Consider the following 18,826-nt stretch of genomic DNA (forward strand, 5'->3'; position numbering starts at 1 on the left):
AGCTGGTTCTGTGAAGGTCCTGTCCCTGTCCCAGCTGCCCCCATTGTCACTCCCTTGAGCCTGCTCGCCTGCTTGCGGGAGCCCAGGCTGAGAGCAGACACCCAACCTGTCTAACCTGTCTGACGTCATTGTCTCTCCACCCACCTGGGCCCCAGGTCTCCAGCCACTCACTGTTCCTGTTCTCAGCTTCCGTCCTCTCAGCTTCCTTACAGCACCGCCACCTGCGAGAGCTGAGCCCCCCTAGGCCCTGGCTAGCCTGAAGTCGGCCCTCGATCCCTCTGGCTGCAGAAGTCTCTTTACTCCCGATGAGAGGAAGGGCGGATCCAGGTCTCTTGAGAGCTGAGGGTTGAGGGCATTGAGCCAACGCATAGACCCGTCACCTCTGCCCTTGAAGACACTTGTGCCCTCCATGCGGAGCCAAGATGGGGAACAGAAACGAGGAAGATTATAACTTTGTCTTCAAGGGTGAGTTGGGGTTCGTAGGGAAAGAGGAACGCCTGAGAGAGACCCAGGAAGAGCACAACAGAGCCAGAGGCCCCTTCCTGTTTTTTAATCACTTAGCAGGACCTACCTCCTAGGGCTCATCATTCCTTTGGATAAGAAAGAAAGCCTAAGGAGTGGGGGAGGGTCTGTTTACTGGTGCAAAAGTCCTGGAGCTGCCAGAATGCTCTAGTAAATAATGCTGATCACCCCTTAATGGTGCCAAGTTAGGCTCCTCTGCCCTGTTCCCAATGGAAGCCCAAACCCCTAGGAATAGTCAGCCACTGCAGCACCAGAGATGGAGGATTCCCTCCTGAGAAGAAGGGGAAACAAGCCGACTTAAGAGGAAGAAAGTCACCTTTCTAGGCAGCTGTACAGGAAAGGAGAGATAGGATAGATCTATCCCGTCAGAGCGCTGGAGAAAGCCATAGGGAAGATGTAATGATTGGGAGAAGGGTCTAATAGAACCTGGAGGACTCCCAGCGCCACGGCTTTGTCTGTCTGCCCCTTGGCAGACCCCTTGGGCTCAAATACCAGGAATTGGCTTCAACTTGGCTGTCCCTGGAAGTCCGCATGTATCTCTCCTGCTCCTTTATCTTGCCCCTGTGTTTGGCCAGTCTAGTGTTCCCCACCCCCACCTGCACACCTCCTTCAGGGCAGGGTGGACCAGCTGCCCTATGCTTCCCTGTCCAGCCACCCCACCCCACTGCCTCTCCCAGCCTCGGCTCCGCCCTCACTTGAGCTGGGACTCTCAGTCGACCAGGGCTTGGGGAACCTGTACTCCCAGCGTCTTTCCCAGGAAGGGAGACAGAGAAAGGATTAGCAGTAGACTGGGGCGATACTACTCCTATCGTTTACTGAACCCTTGCTATGTGCCAGCCACTGGCTCATTAATCACCATAACAACCCAAAAATTATCTTTCATTTTGAAAACATGAGTTCAGATCTCAGCCCTGCCATTTACGAGTTATTACAGGTTGGGGTCACTAGAAGCAGACACTGAGAAATGTGGGGTGTAAGATGTTTATTGTGGCTCAACAGCAGTGAAAGGAAGAGGCAGGGCGCAGGACTGGGCAGAGGGAGAAGTCACACTGCAAGGCAAGATCACAAAGCCTTGGCCAAGGGCAGGCAGCTCTGGGTTCCCCTCTCCTTGCTCGGGCGCTGCTTGCAGGCTGCCCAGGAAAGGTATGACCTCAGGTGAGGCTGCCCTCTGCATCAGAAGCAGATGCTGAAGGAGCCAACAGCTGAAGGCTGTGTGCTGACTGCACTCCCTGCGGCTGGGGGCAAGTCCTTCCTAGAAGGCTCATCTGAGCAGCACAGCTCGTGTTTACCACACTAGCTGTGCCATCTTGTGCAAATCATTTAACCCCCCTGTAAAAATGGGGTGGTACTAATAATGGTACTTGCCTTATGGCATTGTTGTGAGGATTAAATGAGTTAATATGTGTAAAGCCTTCAGGATGGTGCCTGGCACACAGTAGGAGCTCAATAAATGTTAACCATTAGTATCTCCATTTTACAGATGAGGATGAGACACAGAGCAAATAGCTTACAAAAGGTCACTAAGTCAGTACTCAAACCCAAGTCTGTCTGACTCCAAAGCCCTTGCCCTGAGCCCCTTTGGGGCCTGAGGATAGCGCTCAGAGCACACCCACTGGGAGGGATGAGATGGGGATGAGGTTCCCAGTAGGGGAGAGGCAGGAACACACACACACACACACACACACACACACACACACACACACGTCCATACAACCTCTTATCCACACACACCCATATAGCTCCCAGCTCTTTCCTGCACTAAACAAATAAGGAATTTTTTAAGTTGGAGGGGGCCTTTATAGGTTTTATAAACAGGAAAACTGAGACCCAGAAAAGGTGAGCCACTTGTTCAGGGTCACACAGCTAGTCAGAGGCTGAGTGGGGACCAGCACCCAGAATACGTGGTGTCCAGTCCTGGGGTGCCTGCCTGCCTTTCCAGAACCACCCTGGGTAGCTCAGGGCCAGTGAGATTATGAGCTGTACTTACATCAGCCCCACATTTTAACCCCAGCCCCCAACTCACCCATGGGTGGGTAAGGCTGGGCCCTGGATGCTGCCCTCCAGCCTAAAGGCTCTTCATGGCCCCGCTGGTGGATCCTTGTCCCTGAACACCTAAAGGTAAAAAGCACTGGCCTACCAACAACAATAACGACAGTAACAGTTTTGCACACTCACTATATCCTGGGCAATATCTCATTTACTTCTTGCAACAATCCATAAGATAGATACTATTGTTATCACTTTTTCATAAGAAAAAGGTCAGAGAGGATAATAGCTTGCTGAAGGACACACATAGCTGGTCCCACACCCAGTCCCATGGTCTTAACCATACAAGACTGCCCCTTCTTGGGGACAACTGGATCCTAACTTATTGTACACATACGTCCATACCTTTCCCCCACCCACAGACGTGTCACCTGCCAAACTTTCTCCTTACCCACACTTCTGTTCACACCTCTGCTCCCCACGCAGACACACACAAACCTCCCACTTGTCCTTCCAGCTCGTATACATAGAAACACGCACAATGTTCTCATACTCCCCCACCCAGAAATGTGCAACCTCCCCCCAGGCCCCTACCCTCCCTCTTACCTCACAACCCTGAATGCCAATACCCACAAACAGCCCATAGACGTCACTCCATCACCATATTCGCAGGCTGACTCTGCAGCCAGGTCACAACAGACCAGGCCTAGACCTCTTAAACGGCCTGTTTCAAACACTCAGCCCTTCTGCCCCCGGATGGATGCATTCATGTAGAGTTGCAGACCCTAGCCTCTGCCAGGAGACCTGGCTCCCTCCTCAGTTTTCTGAGCTCAGCTCCCCTTTTCGGATGGGCAGACCCTCCAAGCTCAGCCCTTATCTCTCCACTCCTTCAGTGGTGCTGATCGGCGAGTCAGGCGTGGGGAAGACCAATCTGCTATCCCGATTCACTCGCAATGAGTTCAGCCACGACAGCCGTACCACCATCGGGGTTGAGTTCTCCACCCGCACTGTCATGCTGGGCACCGCCGCTGTCAAGGCTCAGATCTGGGACACGGCTGGCCTGGAGCGGTACCGAGCCATCACCTCGGCGTGAGCTGGGGCTGGGGGTCTCCTGGGGCGCGGGGGTGCTGGGGAAGTCAGGGCATACCTCTGGAGGAGAGGTGGAGGAGGAGGAGGAGGCAAGGACACTCAGCAGTAAGTTCCCTGAATGGGACCACGGGCCACTGCGGCCCGAGTCAGGAGACGTGAGTACTGTGAGCTACGAACAGTCTGAGACAGGCTGCAGTGATGCTGACTGCTGGAACTAAACACAAGGGCCATCGCCACCACTTACTTAAGTCTTTGCTATGTGCCCAGGAAGGTACAAGGCACTTTACATTGGGCATTTTATGGAATCCTCAAAGTACCACAGGAGTAAGGTGCTATCATTAATTCCTCTTTAAATACGAGAAGTTTGAGTCTCAAGCAGGTGAAATCAGGGTGCTGCTGGGATGGGGGCAGGTTCTGCGATCAAGAGCACCCCCTCACTTCTGCACAGTGCTTTGCACTTGGCAGCCTTCACTGTCTAACCACAAGGTGAAGGGCTGGACCCCTCAGCTGCATTTTACAAAGACTCAGAGGTCACAGAGGAACGTAGGTCTCCTGACACCAGACACAGAGTTATCTCCCAGGCAGTGTTAGGCCAAAGGTGGTGTGTGTGTGTGTGTGTGTGTGTGTGTGTGTGTGTGTGTGTGTGTTTGTGTGTGTGTGTGTAGTGGGGGACAGCACAGGAGTCAGGGGCTTGGTTTATACATTCGCATTACTCTTGGACTGGTCACCTGACTCTTTTTAAAAAACGTTTATTTTATTTATTTATTTTTGGCTGTGTTGGGTCTTCGTTGCTGCACGCGGGCTTTCTCTAGTTGCAGTGAGCGGGGGCTACTCTTCATTGCGGTGCACTGGCTTCTGGTTGTGGTGGCTTCTCTTGTTGTGGAGCACAGGTTCTAGGCGCGAGGGCTTCAGTATCTGCGGCTCACGGGCTCTAGAGCGCAGGCTCAGTAGTTGTGGCACACGGGCTTAGTTGCTCCACGGCATGTGGGATCTTCCCGGACCAGGGCTCAAACTCGTGTCCCCTGCATTGGCAGGAGGATTCTTAACCACTGCGCCACCAGGGAAGTCCTGGTCACCTGACTCTTATGAGCCTCAGTTGACTCTTCAATAAAATGGGAGTAATTAGATACCACCAATCCGAAGAAGCTCCATCGAACTCCAAGAGTGAGACTGGATGCTTGCAAGGGTGCCTCAGATGATAGGGGAGATTTAGCTAGTCCTAGAAAGGTGGCCATGAGCGAGAAGGCACTGTGGGTCAAGATCTTAGAGGTGGGACATCTAGGAGGCTGTCTTGACCAGAGCCCTGGTATACATTGGTGAATAGCAGGGGCTCAAACCAGAAAAAAAAGACCTGGAGAAGCAGAAGGGCTAGGAAGGAGGAGGGAGCCACTGATTTTGGAGAAGGGAGGTGAGTCTTCGGAGGCTCCAAGACCAGTATCTCTGGAGGGCGCTCAGCTTCAGACATGGGAGCTTTGGGCTGCCCTGTGTGGTTTGGGTCTTTGGACTCTAGTTTTCATATTCCCCATCTCTGGTACTCATCTCTGGCTTTTGGCTTGAGGGCTCTGCTCTGAGGCTGGGCCTGATGGCCCTGACCTTGCCTCTGTCCACCCCACTACCCCCCACCCAGGTACTATCGTGGTGCGGTGGGGGCCCTACTGGTGTTTGACCTAACCAAGCACCAGACCTATGCCGTGGTGGAGCGCTGGCTGAAGGAGCTCTACGACCACGCCGAGGCCACAATCATCGTCATGCTCGTTGGTAACAAGAGTGACCTCAGCCAAGCCCGAGAGGTGCCTACTGACGAGGCCCGCATGTTCGCTGGTGAGAGCCCACCATGACCCAGCCTGACCCCTCCAGCCCTGCCAATGCAACCCCAGATCCCACCTCCCCAGCCCCTGCTCCCACCTCCCCAGCCCCTGCTCCCACCGTAGGGCTCCGGCCTGGACGTCCTCCACCGGATCCCCTACCTCCATCTCATCTTCCTCAGAATCTCCTAGACCCTCCCCTCTGTGACCCTGTGTCCCTCTTTATGTCCCACCACTTGCCCTGAGATTGTCTTTATGGGCAATTATTCATAGTTGGTTTTAGGACAGCCCACCCTGCGATGCTCAGAGATCTTAAGTGTAGCAGGTGGGCTCCCCTTGACCACCTGCAGTCACACTTTCCCCAGGCTTTCTGGGGTTTAGAGGCAGCAAGATACAGTGGTTAAGGGTGCAGGCTGTGGAGTCCCATGGCCCAGCTTCACATCTCTTGGCCAATGACTAGCTGTGGGACACCAAGCAAGTTCTTTATTCATTCTCTCTGTTTCTGGGCTTCAGTTTCCTCTTCTATAAGAAAGGGATAGTATTCAAACCTACCTCACAGGTTGTTTTAAGTTTTATATGAGCTACACATGCCAAGGGTTTAGTGCGTAGCAAATGTACATGGTAAACATGAAGTAAATATTATTATTATCACGTTGGCCCTCCACAGCTAATGGTGTGCTTCCTTTCCTGTCAGAAAACAATGGGCTGCTATTCTTGGAGACCTCGGCCCTGGATTCCACCAACGTTGAGCTGGCCTTTGAGACTGTCCTCAAAGGTAGAGCCCCTGCCATTCGGCAGGCACCCCATCCCATCCGTGAGCCTTCTGTGGACAGTGTGAGGAACGCAGACACCCAGCCCTCGCCCGCCCCAGCTGATTCCTCAGCCCCTCTGTGGGCCCCCAGCCTCCTCAGAGCCTCCCTAGTATGCCCCCCACCCCCTCAGCTGGAGCTTAGGGAAAGAAGCAGAAGGCCACACTTACCAGGGAGCTGAGTCTTAGCCCTTCTCCACCCACGTAAGTAGAAGGGACCCAGGTGCCCAAACTCCTCTTCCTTCTAGCAAAACCCACGGTGTTCAGAAAGGGGCACGTAGAGTGTGTATGCGGAGGGCGGGCTCTAAATCTTCATCTGACCTGACCACTGCCCTCTGCCCTCACAGAGATCTTCGCCAAGGTGTCCAAGCAGAGGCAGAACAGCACCCGGACCAATGCCCTCACCCTGGGCAGTGAGCCGGGCCCTGGTGAGAAGAGGGCCTGTTGCATCAGCCTCTGACCTGCCCCCGCTGGCGCTCTGGTGTCCCCCATTCCCACCCCAGATCCAGGAGCTTTCCCTGCCCTGTGGTTCCAGATGTCAGAGTGGCCGGTCCTTGTTCACAGCCCCGCAGAGCTCTAAGGTCTTCATGCGCCGCCCCTCCTCCCCACATATCTCTATTATCGGTCACCTCCTCACAGACTAGGGCCCCCCAATAAAGCTGTGTTTTGTATCAAGACCTGGCCATCCTGCTGCTTCCTGGTGCCTCCCCTTCATCTCTGGCCCAGTTCCCCTTCCCCTCCCCCTCCCTCCATCCTCCCCACCATACACTGCCCCCCAGGGCCAGCTGCCTCTGGAGTCCTGTGGTCCGGGGACAGTGCCAAGGGGGTGGGAGGCGCCCGCCCTACCCTCTGCCAACCCCCAGGGCAGGTAGGGGAGGGAGGACAGCATGGCAGAGAGAGGGTATCTGGAAGGCGAGACAAAAGGAAACCATCGGCGGGTACCATCTGGTGCCCAGGGCCCTGGTGCCAAGAACTGAGGGCACTCCGATGCCAGGGGTGAGGGGAGGAGGCGGGGGAGTTGTTCGAGAGAAGGGGGAGTCAGGGCTAGCCCTGTCTGTGTGTGCTGGGGAAGGGGTTTTAAGCCTGGGAGGTGGAGGGTCTAAGTCTTCCATCCAGGTTTCTGCCTGACCCCGAAGAAGAGGGGGTGTGATGTGTAGGGATGGATTGAATCTGGCGGGGATGAGCGGGGAGAGTCGGGCTCTCAGCTCTCTGCCCCTTCTCCATCGAGTCCACAAGCTGGCTGTCCAGGGAGCGTCGAGGTCACCCAGCCTCGCCTTCCCCTGTTCTGCAGGGCAGAGTGGAAGGAGGTCTGCTGGCACCCCCAAGGAATAGAAGGCGGTAAATGGGGAGAAAAAAGATAGGTTGAGCACTTGGAGACGCAAGTAGGGAGCTGTGGAGAGCAGACAGGAGCCATCCACTTCCTGCAAGGTGAGCAGGGTCACCCAGAATCACACCAGAGAAAACCCCACTCACCCCAAGGTGGTTCAGACTCACATGCAGAGAAAGAAGCCGGAGCCTTAAGTAATAATACTTTTAATAAAATTAAGTTCTTAATAGCACATTTAATACATTAACCCTCCCCCTTCTTGGTTTCTCTGTGTTTTGTGCAACATCACTTTGACTTGATTATTCATGGGTCCGTTTTATTCCCGCCTTTATTTTGCTTTTGAAACGTTTTTCCTTGGTGGATTTGTAACGTGTCTTCACTAGATGCCTCAAATTAAGTCTGACCACAATCCTACTCTACTTTCTACAGTGGAGAGACCACTCCCCCTGCCCCAGGGCTGTCTCCCCCCACCCACCCTACCCCACCCGTACCCTCGAGCGGGGAAGGGGAAGCCCTCCCCACCCCAGACGCTACCTTCCCAAACTAGCGGGGTTTCTAGGACAAAAAGAGCAGGGGGGATATCTGTCCCTAGGTGGGGTGAGAAGAGTAAACTGGGGAGAGGGAGTTGTGTGTTTGGGGTCTAGGGCCAGGGAGGGGCATGACAGTCGTTGGTGTCATGGAGCAGGCTATTCTTGCCAAGAGCCAAGGGGCCTCCACACCCCCTTGGGTAGGAGGGAGGGGCCCGACCTGATTGCAAGCTGGGGTTGGTAGAAGGCAAGTGCTTAAAAAACGAGTTGATTTCTCACAAGCAAAAGCCAAGCTCCCCAGTTTTCTGTGGGGAGGGTGATGTGCCCTGGGGCCAGGGCACAGTGGATGACCCCTACCTGAACACTTACAGATGGAAGTGCACTAGAACAGAGCATTAGGGTCAGGGTCACCCAAAGTCGCTGCTGCCTGCCCTCCCCCTGCCTTTGTAGCCTTGGGGACCAGTTCTCCCAGGCCTTTAAGGACAGCATCTCTGCTCTACCCCAGTGGGTGGGAAGTCCTTCCTGAAATCTAACTTCTATGAGATAATAAAGCACTTTTGCAAAGCTGTAAAGCACAGTGCAGCTTTAAAGGAGAACGATTATTGAGTTGGTTCCTCCACCTGCTGCCATGGAGGTCAGAAGCTAAGTAGAATATTGGGTGGGAACAAGGAAAGGGGACAGACTACCCCCTCAGTCCCCTTGAAGCTCTGAGAAAGAAGCGTGAGCATGTGTGTCTGTTGGTGAAATGACCTACCAGGCTCTTGAATCAATCTGAGGTGGAGTGGATTGAGGTTATACTTCAAGAAGGACTGCCTCAGTTAGGCCTGGGAGAAGTTGCCTCAGGAGGGTTGGAGCTGGGCAGTCTCCACCCTCCCAGAGAACCCCAAGAGGACACATTCGGAGTAAGGGCTGCCCAACAGACAGGAAAGGCCAGGATGGCCAGGCCCTCAGGTACTGGGGTGCAGAGCAGGGGTGCAGGTGAATGTGCTCTCCCTCCTCTGCTGTCCCTAGCCCAGCCCTCCTCTGGTTGAAATGACCACTGTTCATCCTTTCAAAGACCCTGGGAACTGAGCCCCTTATCTATTTGTCCTATAATTTAAAAATCCAAGGATTCTCAGAATCAACCCCAGCAGACTGGAAGGAAGCTCCTAACCTTACCTAGCAACCTGCTCCCACCCTGATACCTGAAGATGGAGCGGCTCAGGGTGGACTCAGCCACTTCCCTCCTCTATTTTCCTTTTCGTTATGACTTTTATACATTCTACTGGACCCAGGGGCCCTCAATGCTACTAAACTTTAAGCTATCTGAATATCATCTACTAAGTAACTAGTAATTCTTTCTCTTTTTCTCTAGGATTATATGAAATAAATTTGAATTATTATTATTATTATAATTATTATTTTGTAGTATTCTTTTCTTTTAAACCCCTCGGTTTCTTTCTTTTTCTTCTCTCTCTCATTTTTGGTTAAAAAAACAAACAAACAAAAAAAACTATTTCTCTTAAATCTCACACCTCTCTGAGGGTTCCCGGAGGCCTGCTAGGCCTCAGTTCTGGACTTGCCCTTCTCACTCGCCCCTGGTACAGGGCAGGGGAAGGGGGGGGACACCCCAGGATCCTCAGTCCTCAGTCCTCCAACTTCTTCCTTTCTCCTTAATCCCTTCCTTTGTTTGGCTCTGCCGGCTCCCCCCGAGGGGGAGGGGTAGAGGGGAGGGGAGCCCCGGGAGTGAAATCCAATCTACTTGCAGGGCCCCAGAGGGACCAAGTTCCCCTAGCCCCTGTCTCCACGATCCATCCCAGGATGCTCCCCCGGAAAAGCAAATGATATTCCTCCCCCAAAAAAAAGTGGGGGGAAAAAGGAACGTAAACCCGAACATATATTAAAAACACTTTTTTAAGATTTAACTCTGAATACAAATGTATTTTTTTTCTTCTCTCCCTACATATATTCTAAACCTTCTAAAGTTTTTTTATTTTTTTTAAGGATCACTTTATCATAAAATAAAATATCCTTTTCATATAATAAATTACCTAATAAAAAGTCTTTTTTTTCATATTAGCCCAGGTTCTTTGCTACATTTATACGGTAATAAACGCCTTTATTAAAATAGAATATTAAATTATAAAGAACTGTTTTTTTTTTGTTTTTTTTTGCTATTTTTGTTTTCTCTCCTCTGTGTTGGTCACCTATCTCGCTCCCTCTCACGCTCTCTTTCTCTCCTCTATCTTGTCTCTCACTATGTGTTTTGCGTTTGTTTCTAGGTTTGGCTCAATTAGTAAGAGTGGGATTGAATTTTCCGAGCCCCCTAGTGTAACAGTCTTCTGCCTTTGTGGGTAGAGTGGAGAGGGGGAGGGGGATCGACAGACAGACATCCCATCTTCCCACCCCCCTCCCCACCCCCCCTCGGCGACCGAGGGGTGCCCATTTGGTTTGGTTTCTATTGTACAGACATCTCAGGATGGCTCACATTGGCGGGAAGGAGGGAAGTTGTCACAGGCCAGTGTTCCTGGCTGTGACCTCCTTCCGCTCCCCTCCCTGGCTGGTGGTCTGGAGGGGAAGGCTGAGGAGAGGTGAGTTAATTCACAACAGGAGGAAGGAGAGGAGGAAATCCCCTCTGTACCCCCATCCCTGCACCCCCTCTCCATCCAGGAAGAATGGGACTCTGGAGCTTAAGTGCTCAGAGATCACTTAGAAGAGTCCCACCCTACTATATACAAGAATCTCCTAGGACCCCCGCGGGACTCCCATCCCCCATTCTCTCCTGGCCCGGCCAGCGGAACCCAGGAGGGCGGGAGGCTGGTGGCTGCCCCAGATGAGCAGTAGGGAAGCAGCAAAGGGGGTGCAAGGCCTAAAATCATACATGATTCTCAGAACAGGCCCTGCTGTACCCCAATCCTGCTTGGCTCTGGATTGACCCCTCTCTGAAGACCTGGTCTCTCTCCTCACCCACAAAGAGTGAGACAGAGACTTCATGATTAACGTGCTAATAAGGGTTCAGGTCAGGTCCAGAGAGGGGCGCATGGAGTGGGGCACTGCAGGGGAGGAGGAGCAGCCCCTCCCCCTAGCAGCCTCTCCTATGGCCTCAGGCCCTTTCCTGCTCAAAACTGCAGACACACTACCCTGGCTCTCCCCCTCCCACCACCAGAAAATCCAGCCCAAGAACTGTTCCCTAAATGTAATGCCCCAAGATGATAAAGGTGGAGGTTTGACCCTTTATGTAACCCAGTATTGGTCCCCTTCTCAAATTTTCACTGAGAACAGGGATACATTCCATCAAGAATTTGAGGTGTTTCTTTGGAGGAGTACGAGAGAGGGCCTCCGGATGCCAGAAGAGGAATTAGGGGGGACCATCAAATTGTTCTTCCCCCTACTTCTCCCCAGGGGGATGGTGTCCCCAAAGCTGGGCTGGAAGGAGCAGGAGGGAGGGGGGAGAAGGGAAGAAAGAGAAAGAGCAAGACAGGGCTGGTTGTGACAGCCAGCCAGGGGAAGCAAAGAGGAGAGTTGGGGGAGAGAACAAAGGAGTGAGGAAAACCCAAAGGGAAGAAAGATGAGGAGGAGAGAGTGGAGGGAAAAGCTGCAAGGGGCAGAGAGGAGCACCCCCTCTCCAGATTCCTCTAGCCCAGCTTTGTGGGGATAGATGAGTTCTGAGCCCTTTATTGGTTGACATACTTCCTCCCCTTCCCCCTTAGAAAATCTATCCCGACTTCCAAAAGGGCCCCAACCCCCTTATACTGCTGGAAACCCAGGAACAGATTCCCAAACAGGATACGGCGGTGGAGGGTCTAAAGGGTCGAGGTTGGAGGTCAGAGGTCAGGACCAGAGGGCTTGGGGATTGTTAGAGCACCTATAGATACAGATGGTAATTCTCCCTCTCCCTTTCCCCATCCCCTCCACAGAGGAAAGGGTAGTGTGACACACATAAGGGTAGGCGGAGAGGGGGTCAGGATACCTTAGCGGCCACCTCTGGCAAAACAAAAGTTTCTCTTAGCTGCTTCCAGACTGAAAGGTGTGTTGAGGTATCAGAGTTGTAACTCTAGTAAAATTTCCGGCCTGGCCCCCTCCCAACCTTTCCAGGACAGGGTGACCAGAGGCTCTGAAAGTGGTCCACCCTCCAGCCACCATCGCCTCCCCTCCCCCCTCCCCAGAGAGCGAGTATCTCTAAGCACCTTGCCCCTCAAATCACTGATTTCCAAAAGGCCCTAGTGGAACACAGCTCCAAGAAGGGCCCCTGGGGAGTGGCCCCAGGAGGCAAGGGGCAGGGGGCTTAGGAAAATATTCGGATGGCTTGCGTGGCTGTGATGTGGCAGACGGGACACTCCGGGTCCGTCCTCTCGCAGATGCGTACTGCACACTCCATGCAGAACAGGTTGTGTCCGCAGGGCACGAGTGCGGCAGTCACCTCACTCTCGAAGCACACCATGCAATCCCGCCCGCCGCCGGGGCTCCGCAGGCTGCCCCCCCCAAGTTTAGAGAAGCCCTGGAGCGGCTCTCCCGGCGGGCGTCTCGGGAGTCCTGCCAGCTCAGGCCCCGCAGAGGCGGCAGGAGAGCGGTGCGCGCCCGGGGGCCCAGCGCGGGCCTTGGCGGAAGAGGAGGAGGAGGAAGAGGCGGAAGAGAAGAGCACCGAGGTGGGCGTGGCGTTCTCCTGGCCCGCCCAGAGAGGGGGGCTAGTCTCCGCCACCCCGTAGTACACGTCCTGCTTGCCCACGCCATAGCCAGGAAACAGGTACCCTCCGTAGCCAAAGTCCCCTCCCTGCTCGCCCAGGCGCGGGGCCTCAAAAGCAGAGTCCACTCCACACTCGCCGATGCAGCCCAGACTGTTCTGCCTGAAGGTGGAGAGGGGCTTGCAGCCAGGCGGGTGCACCCGCCAGGCCTCGGAGTAGCGGCTATCAAGCGCGGCGTCGGGGCTCCCGGCCAGGAAGTCGTTTTCATTGTTGTACTCGAGGATCTTGCCTGTGCGGACCGCGATGTGCGTCTCGATCTCCTCGCGCGCACGCTCCACGTTGCCCGGGGCACCAGTGATCTCGAACACCGGGTCGCGGTCCCGGCTTGGCGTGATAATGTACGTGTTGGTCTGCTGCTGGATGCGTTTGATGGTTGCCCCCTTGGGGCCCACCACCAGCCCCACCACGCGGTAGGGCACCCGCACACGAATAGTCACTTGGCCGGGCAGAGCAGGCGCCACGCCAAAGGCGGCGCCCGACTTGTTGCGGGAGGCCCGGATCATGGAGAAGTGCTCAGCTGCTGAGATGATTTCGCGTCGGGCTGTGGCCACGTCCTCCCGCCGCCCGGTCACCATGAACACTGGCTCCTCGCCTCGCACCGGCGTCTTGATGTAGGTGTTGGTCTTGGCCCTCAGAGCCTTAATCTTGCAGCCTGGGACAGGTAGTTAAGGGAAGAGAGAAAGAAACTCACCGGCCAAGAAGGTTTGTACTCAGTCCAACAAGCTCCTGCTCCTACTCAGATACTCAGCCCCCCAGGAACCTCTGTCTACCCTTTGAACCCCGCCCCCCCAATCCACCCTAACCGGAACAATTCACTCATCGTATCTTAAATCTACCCGTCTCTGTCAACCACAGATCGCCAAATGTCCCAACTTTCCCTTGAATTCCATTCAGGACCTCCAAATTCATGCACTCTTTGAAATCCTGAAATAATCACTGACCCTCCAGACAAGGTGCTAACCTCAAACCTACTCACTAACTCCTCTCCAACCACGAGCCGTTGCCACAATTTCTCTACTGATTTCTGGCTACTCAAACTTACAAATCACTTAATCACCCCCACCCTGCCCTGGAAATGCAATCTACAATCTGTCACTGACCTTGATCTTTCCTCAGAACTGCAATGGACCCAGCAACCCACAATCTACTCCTCACTTGATCTCCATGCCTTAAAAGTGTCCTCCAGTCTACTCTGGGACCACTGACCCCCCAGCTGCTCCCATGCCTTCCACCCATTAGTGTCTCTCAGTGGGTCCCAAATTCATAGCAAGTTTTCAGCAACTAGTGGAGTGTGGGAGACTGGGAAGGGTCTGAGAATCAGAGTTTCAAGAGGGAAAGGAGGATAATGATGTGTAGCGCCTGACCCCATGGACACTCCTGCCACCCTGTCCCCTGGGGGCAGGAGAGCCAAGATGGGCTGGGGGCTGAGTAGGGTGGGGAAGAAGGTGTTCTGGACCTGTACTCTTGCTTTGAAGAAGGAGTGGGTTCAAGGTGGGAGGTTGGGAAGAGAGGCAGAAAGAGAAAGGAGAAAGGCCCAGACAAAGAGAGACAAAGAGGGAGAAGGGGAAAGAGAAAAGTGAGGGAGGCTGGGATGGCCACACTGCAGTTTAAAGGTGGCAGACCTTGATGGCTGAGTGGACAAGCCTCTCTCCTCCTCTCCCACTTCCCTCTCCCTGCCCCTAGCTTCACACAGAACCTCAGAGACTCACATGCTTTCTCGAAGCACACATGCTACGTGTGTGAGTTTGCGCGTGCGCACACACACACGAACCTAGGAGCCGTGATGCAGTGTGCCTTTATCTAAGTGATACTTGTGGTGCAAGCCTAATGTACACTTTCACATACTCCTCTGTCCCATACACACAGATTCCCTGCGTTTCAACCTTTCATCCATCCCACTCTTCCATCCCCATCATCCCCAGCACACAAGCAGCACATTCCTATACACACCTGCCCACAACTTTGGTTCCCATTCACATTTAGACACGTTCACACCCCTCTCCAGATACACATTCACCATTCCCTTCCTCACTCCCCAACCAACGCCAGTGGTCCTAGTTTTCTGATTCTGCCCCAACCCTCCAACCACAGGCCTGGGGTGAGCTCATCTTTTTTTCCCTCTCCTTCCTCCACTCCAGATGGCTTCTCCTCCAGATTGGCATGTGGGAGGAGAGAGTGGGTTGGGGGCAGCTCTCCTCACCTTCAAGAGACCTCAGGAAGGAGAATTTGCTCCTCCCTTTTTGTCTTCAGACCTCTTGGCAGCTGAGAAGTCCTACCTGTTGTCAAGCCCACATCCTTGCTGCTTTAATGTCAGTCAGTAAATGACTGTTCTATTTGTGAGGCATGGAGGGTTAAGGAACAGTGAAGCCCCTTCTCCTACAACTTCTAATCGCATGGCATCTGATAGGCATCGGCGTTCTGGCTCTAAGTTTTGGGCCCATAAACTTACGCGAGAGCTAGGTGTCTTTAGGGATTGGAGTTGGGGTGAGGAGGACAGGCTGGGTATAAGACTAAGGAGAAAAGCTAGAGGCCTGGAGGTGCAGAACTGGTGGTGGACCTCGTCCTGGGTTTCACAACCCTGAAGAAGCATCTCTTGAAGGGAAGACCCAGTTGGCTTCACCTTCCTAGAGGTCAAATAGAGGAGCACGGACACTGCAGCAGGAGGAGGGAGGTTAGACAAGAGAAAGGACTTCCATTTACTTAAGGAATGAGGGAGAGGCTTATCTTCTCTGAATAGGAGAAATCCCCCTACTTTTATGAGAGACAGGCCCATCTGATGCGGAGGCAGAAGAGGAAAGAATGACTCCATGAAATTCCGGGGCCTCCCAAGACCACCCCCGCACACAAGAAAAGATATCAGTGTCCCCACCCAACTCCAGGGCTCTGGGTCCCTAGTTTCTGGCAACAAGAGGAAATCCAACTTTTAAAACCAGAAATCTCAAGAGATGGAGTGCCCAGGAGGATGAGGGCTATGCCTGGGAGTGGCATCTTCCCCTCCTCCATTCTGGATCTCCCTGCAAAATCCCCCCAACCCCCCACACTTCTGGTAGATGAGGTGAGATGTGGAGTAGGGGCCCTCCTGGCTTGCCTCCCCTCTTCCCCGACCAGCAGCCGGCCTCCTCCCTCACTCCCAGCCGGAATGCAGCTCCTCTATTGTTCCCCACTGTGGGACAGCTCCTCCCCTGCTCCTCCCCCACCCCACACCTCCCCAGCCCAGCCCCCTTGCAATTTCCAAATCCCACCCCCCAACTCCCCTTTGGGAAACTGGGAGAGGGAAGGGTCCCCAGGATCCCGTCTGCTCAATCTGGACCCTCACCAACACTCCCACCCCCACCCGCCCAGGGATGCTGGAGCGGAGGAGGGTGTGGTATCAGACATACTACACTGGATTAATTCTACACCCACACCCCCCTCCCCCCAACAACACACCCAGACACATGCCCTCCACCAGATCTCCAGGTGAAGGTTTCTTACCCCCCAGCATGCCCTCACCCACTCTGTCCTACTCTCTCACTACCAGAGACCCCTCTCCAGGCCTCTGGCCCCTTGCCGTGGCCAGCCCAGAACAAAAGCCTGAGAGGGAGGAGGAGAGGTCCACACCAGGACGTGGCACTTCATTGGAGGCGCCCCTTCCAAAACCCCATAGACCATTCAACTTTGGTGTGTGGGTGACCACAGGACTCCCTCCTCCCAGCAGCCCCCCTTTCCCACCTCACCCCCAGGCTGGGACCCTCCCATGAGCCACACCCCCTTCCATTCCTACACTCAGCCCAACAAAGAGATAGATAGTCTGGCTTCCCAGGCCAGGTCTCCCCCAAAGTCTGTAACTCCAGGCGGCTGGGGGTCCCAGGGGTGCCCCCTCCCCAAAACCACTAGCAAATGCCGGAGTTGGGGCTTCTGAGTAACTCTTTGCACATTCCACCAGTTTTTCTGTCTACGAGTGGACACCCCCTCCGGACAGCCTCCCCGGATTGGAAGACCGATCCCCCTCCCTTTTCCCTCTCTCCACGAGAGGATATTTCTTTGTCTAAGGGCAGAGCCCTGGGGGAGGAAGGATCTGGAGAACAGTCCCAACTGGCGGGGTGGGGGTAGCAGGGAACTTTGTGGCACTTGGAAATCAGGGTAGGGGGCGGGTCCCCCTTTGTGGGTAAGGGACAGAGCCAGAGGCGGGCAAGAAGGGAGGAAATGAACTTTCCGTGGTAGGGATGGCGTGCCCCCCACTCCAATCCCTCTCCGCGGTCCCGGCGCCCGCTTACCTTGCCTGCCCACGATCTCGGCCACGTGCTCGGAGGTGGGCACGGGTACACACTCGGTGGTGTTGCTGCTGCCCTTCAGGCGCAGCTCGGCCTCTTTGTAGAGAGCGCAGAGCTTGGCGTCGCTGGCCCCTTTGGGGGCGGTGGGGGGTTGGGGCGTCTGCGCCGCGGGGGCCGCCGTCGGGGCTGCCGGGGGCGCCGCGGGCGGCGGCGGCGGGGCCGGCTGCGGGGGGGCGGCCGGCTGCGCGGGGGCGCCGCCCCCCCCACCTCCCCCGTCCTCGCCCGCCGTGGGGGCGGGGGGCTCCCCCAAACCCAGGAGGCAGAGTTGATCGAGAGCCAGCTGAAGGGCGCGCTCGTCTTCCAGCAACCCTCGGTCCTTAGCGCTTCCCCCGAAACATCCTAGTTCTCCAAAGCCCCCATTTCTTTCCATTATTCCAGATACCACTAGACTAGGCATGGCGAAACAAAAGCTGGGGGAGAGAGAGAGAGGGAGAGAGAGAGAGAGAGAGAGAGGTGGTGGAAGGGAAAAGAGGAGAGAGGAGGGGAGGGGAGAGGAGAGGAGGGGGGTGTGTGGGGAGGGGGGAACAAAGAACTGGGGAGGGGGGAAGAAAGCGAGATAGAAAGATAGACCCTCCCCCTAAGCCCCCCTCCCCAAACACCCTGTAACCCGACTCCCCTCGCCCCAGCCCCCAGGGTGGGGGTGGGGGGAAAGAGAAGCAAAACCAAGAAAGCAGATCTCCTCTCCTCTCCGGGGGTGACGGGGGGCGGGGGGCTGCGGGATCTCTGCCCCCACCCCTCCCGCCTCGGTCCCGGGAGTCTCTAGACCCCACCGTCCAGACGCCCCCTTTAGGCTCCCGCACCGAGCCCCAGTCCAGGAGCGGCGCTCAGTGGCCCCCAATAGAGCCCAGCCCCTTCCAGCGCTCAAACTCTTTTGTTTTAAATGAACTGGATGGAGCAGCATGGAACTGACGGGAGGGGGGCGCGCCGGGGGCGCCCGGGGCATGCCGGGAGTTGTAGTTTCCCGCCCTCGGGGGTGCGGGGACGAATTCCTTGACCCGAGGAAGATATGGATGTGCCTTCGGTCTTTACCCGCGGCTGGGAGGCGAAGCTGGGGGTGGGATGGAAGTCAAGGTCCCTCATTTTTCCAAGAGGCGGGCACCAGGAGAGGAGTCAGTGTACAGAAACGGAACGTGTTGAAAAAAGGCTAATGGAATGTGCCCCCCTCCCAAGACGGGCTCCTTCCCGATCCGGGCCGGTCTTTGGTCCCTCTTTCTTATGGTAATGAGGTGGGGGCGAGAGGGCGGGGAGCGGTCCCGGCTGGGTCACTGCGGCTTTCTGTTGCTCTCTCTCTCTCTCGCTCTTTCTCCCCTCTTCCCCCTCCCTGCCGCGCTCCCTCTCCGCTCTCAGCTCCCCCCTCCTGCTCTCCCAGAGTCGATCTCGGCTCTGGGCCGCGGGGAGAGGTTCTCCGCAGAGCAGACAAAGCCCGCAGCCGCGATGCGGGGAGAACACGGCTCTGCGCGCTGGGGGGGCCGGGATGGGGTGCCGGGTTGGAGGGTGGGACCCCTTGGTAAAAGACGGGGTCCCCTCATCCCCAAGCGGCAAGCCATCCCCCCTCGTCCCCTCCCGCTCCCCCTGTCTCGGAGATCTGAGAGGCACCGACTGGGAGGTGAGTTAGTTAACATCCTTCTGATCAGTAGAGGGGAGCTGGGAGGGCTGTGGAGAGATGAAGTGAGGAGGATGAAGGGGTGGAGGGAGAGGAGAGAAGTGGGGGGACAGAGAGTGAGGAGG

The 18,826-nt window shown here is 55.3% G+C and overlaps 2 protein-coding genes across 2 annotated transcripts; one reads left to right on the forward strand and one right to left on the reverse strand.

Moving 5' to 3' along the window:
- Positions 1 to 202: 202 nt before the first annotated feature.
- On the forward strand, positions 203 to 6,863 carry RAB25 (RAB25, member RAS oncogene family). Its single transcript, XM_068538246.1, has 5 exons — positions 203 to 465; positions 3,402 to 3,597; positions 5,225 to 5,418; positions 6,097 to 6,177; positions 6,558 to 6,863. Exons 1-5 carry the CDS (start codon positions 423 to 425, stop codon positions 6,668 to 6,670), a joined length of 627 nt encoding a protein of 208 aa, XP_068394347.1. The 5' UTR covers positions 203 to 422; the 3' UTR covers positions 6,671 to 6,863.
- Positions 6,864 to 12,218: 5,355 nt separating this feature from the next.
- Positions 12,219 to 17,944, reverse strand: MEX3A (mex-3 RNA binding family member A). The gene is made up of 2 exons (XM_068538247.1): positions 17,042 to 17,944; positions 12,219 to 13,437 (listed from the first exon to the last, which is right to left on the reverse strand). Exons 1-2 carry the CDS (start codon positions 17,493 to 17,495, stop codon positions 12,329 to 12,331), a joined length of 1,563 nt encoding a protein of 520 aa, XP_068394348.1. The 5' UTR covers positions 17,496 to 17,944; the 3' UTR covers positions 12,219 to 12,328.
- Between the last annotated feature and the right edge of the window lie 882 nt (positions 17,945 to 18,826).

Source organism: Eschrichtius robustus, chromosome 3 (genome assembly GCF_028021215.1).
Source record: "Eschrichtius robustus isolate mEscRob2 chromosome 3, mEscRob2.pri, whole genome shotgun sequence".
NCBI classification, from domain to species: Eukaryota; Metazoa; Chordata; class Mammalia; order Artiodactyla; family Eschrichtiidae; genus Eschrichtius; species Eschrichtius robustus.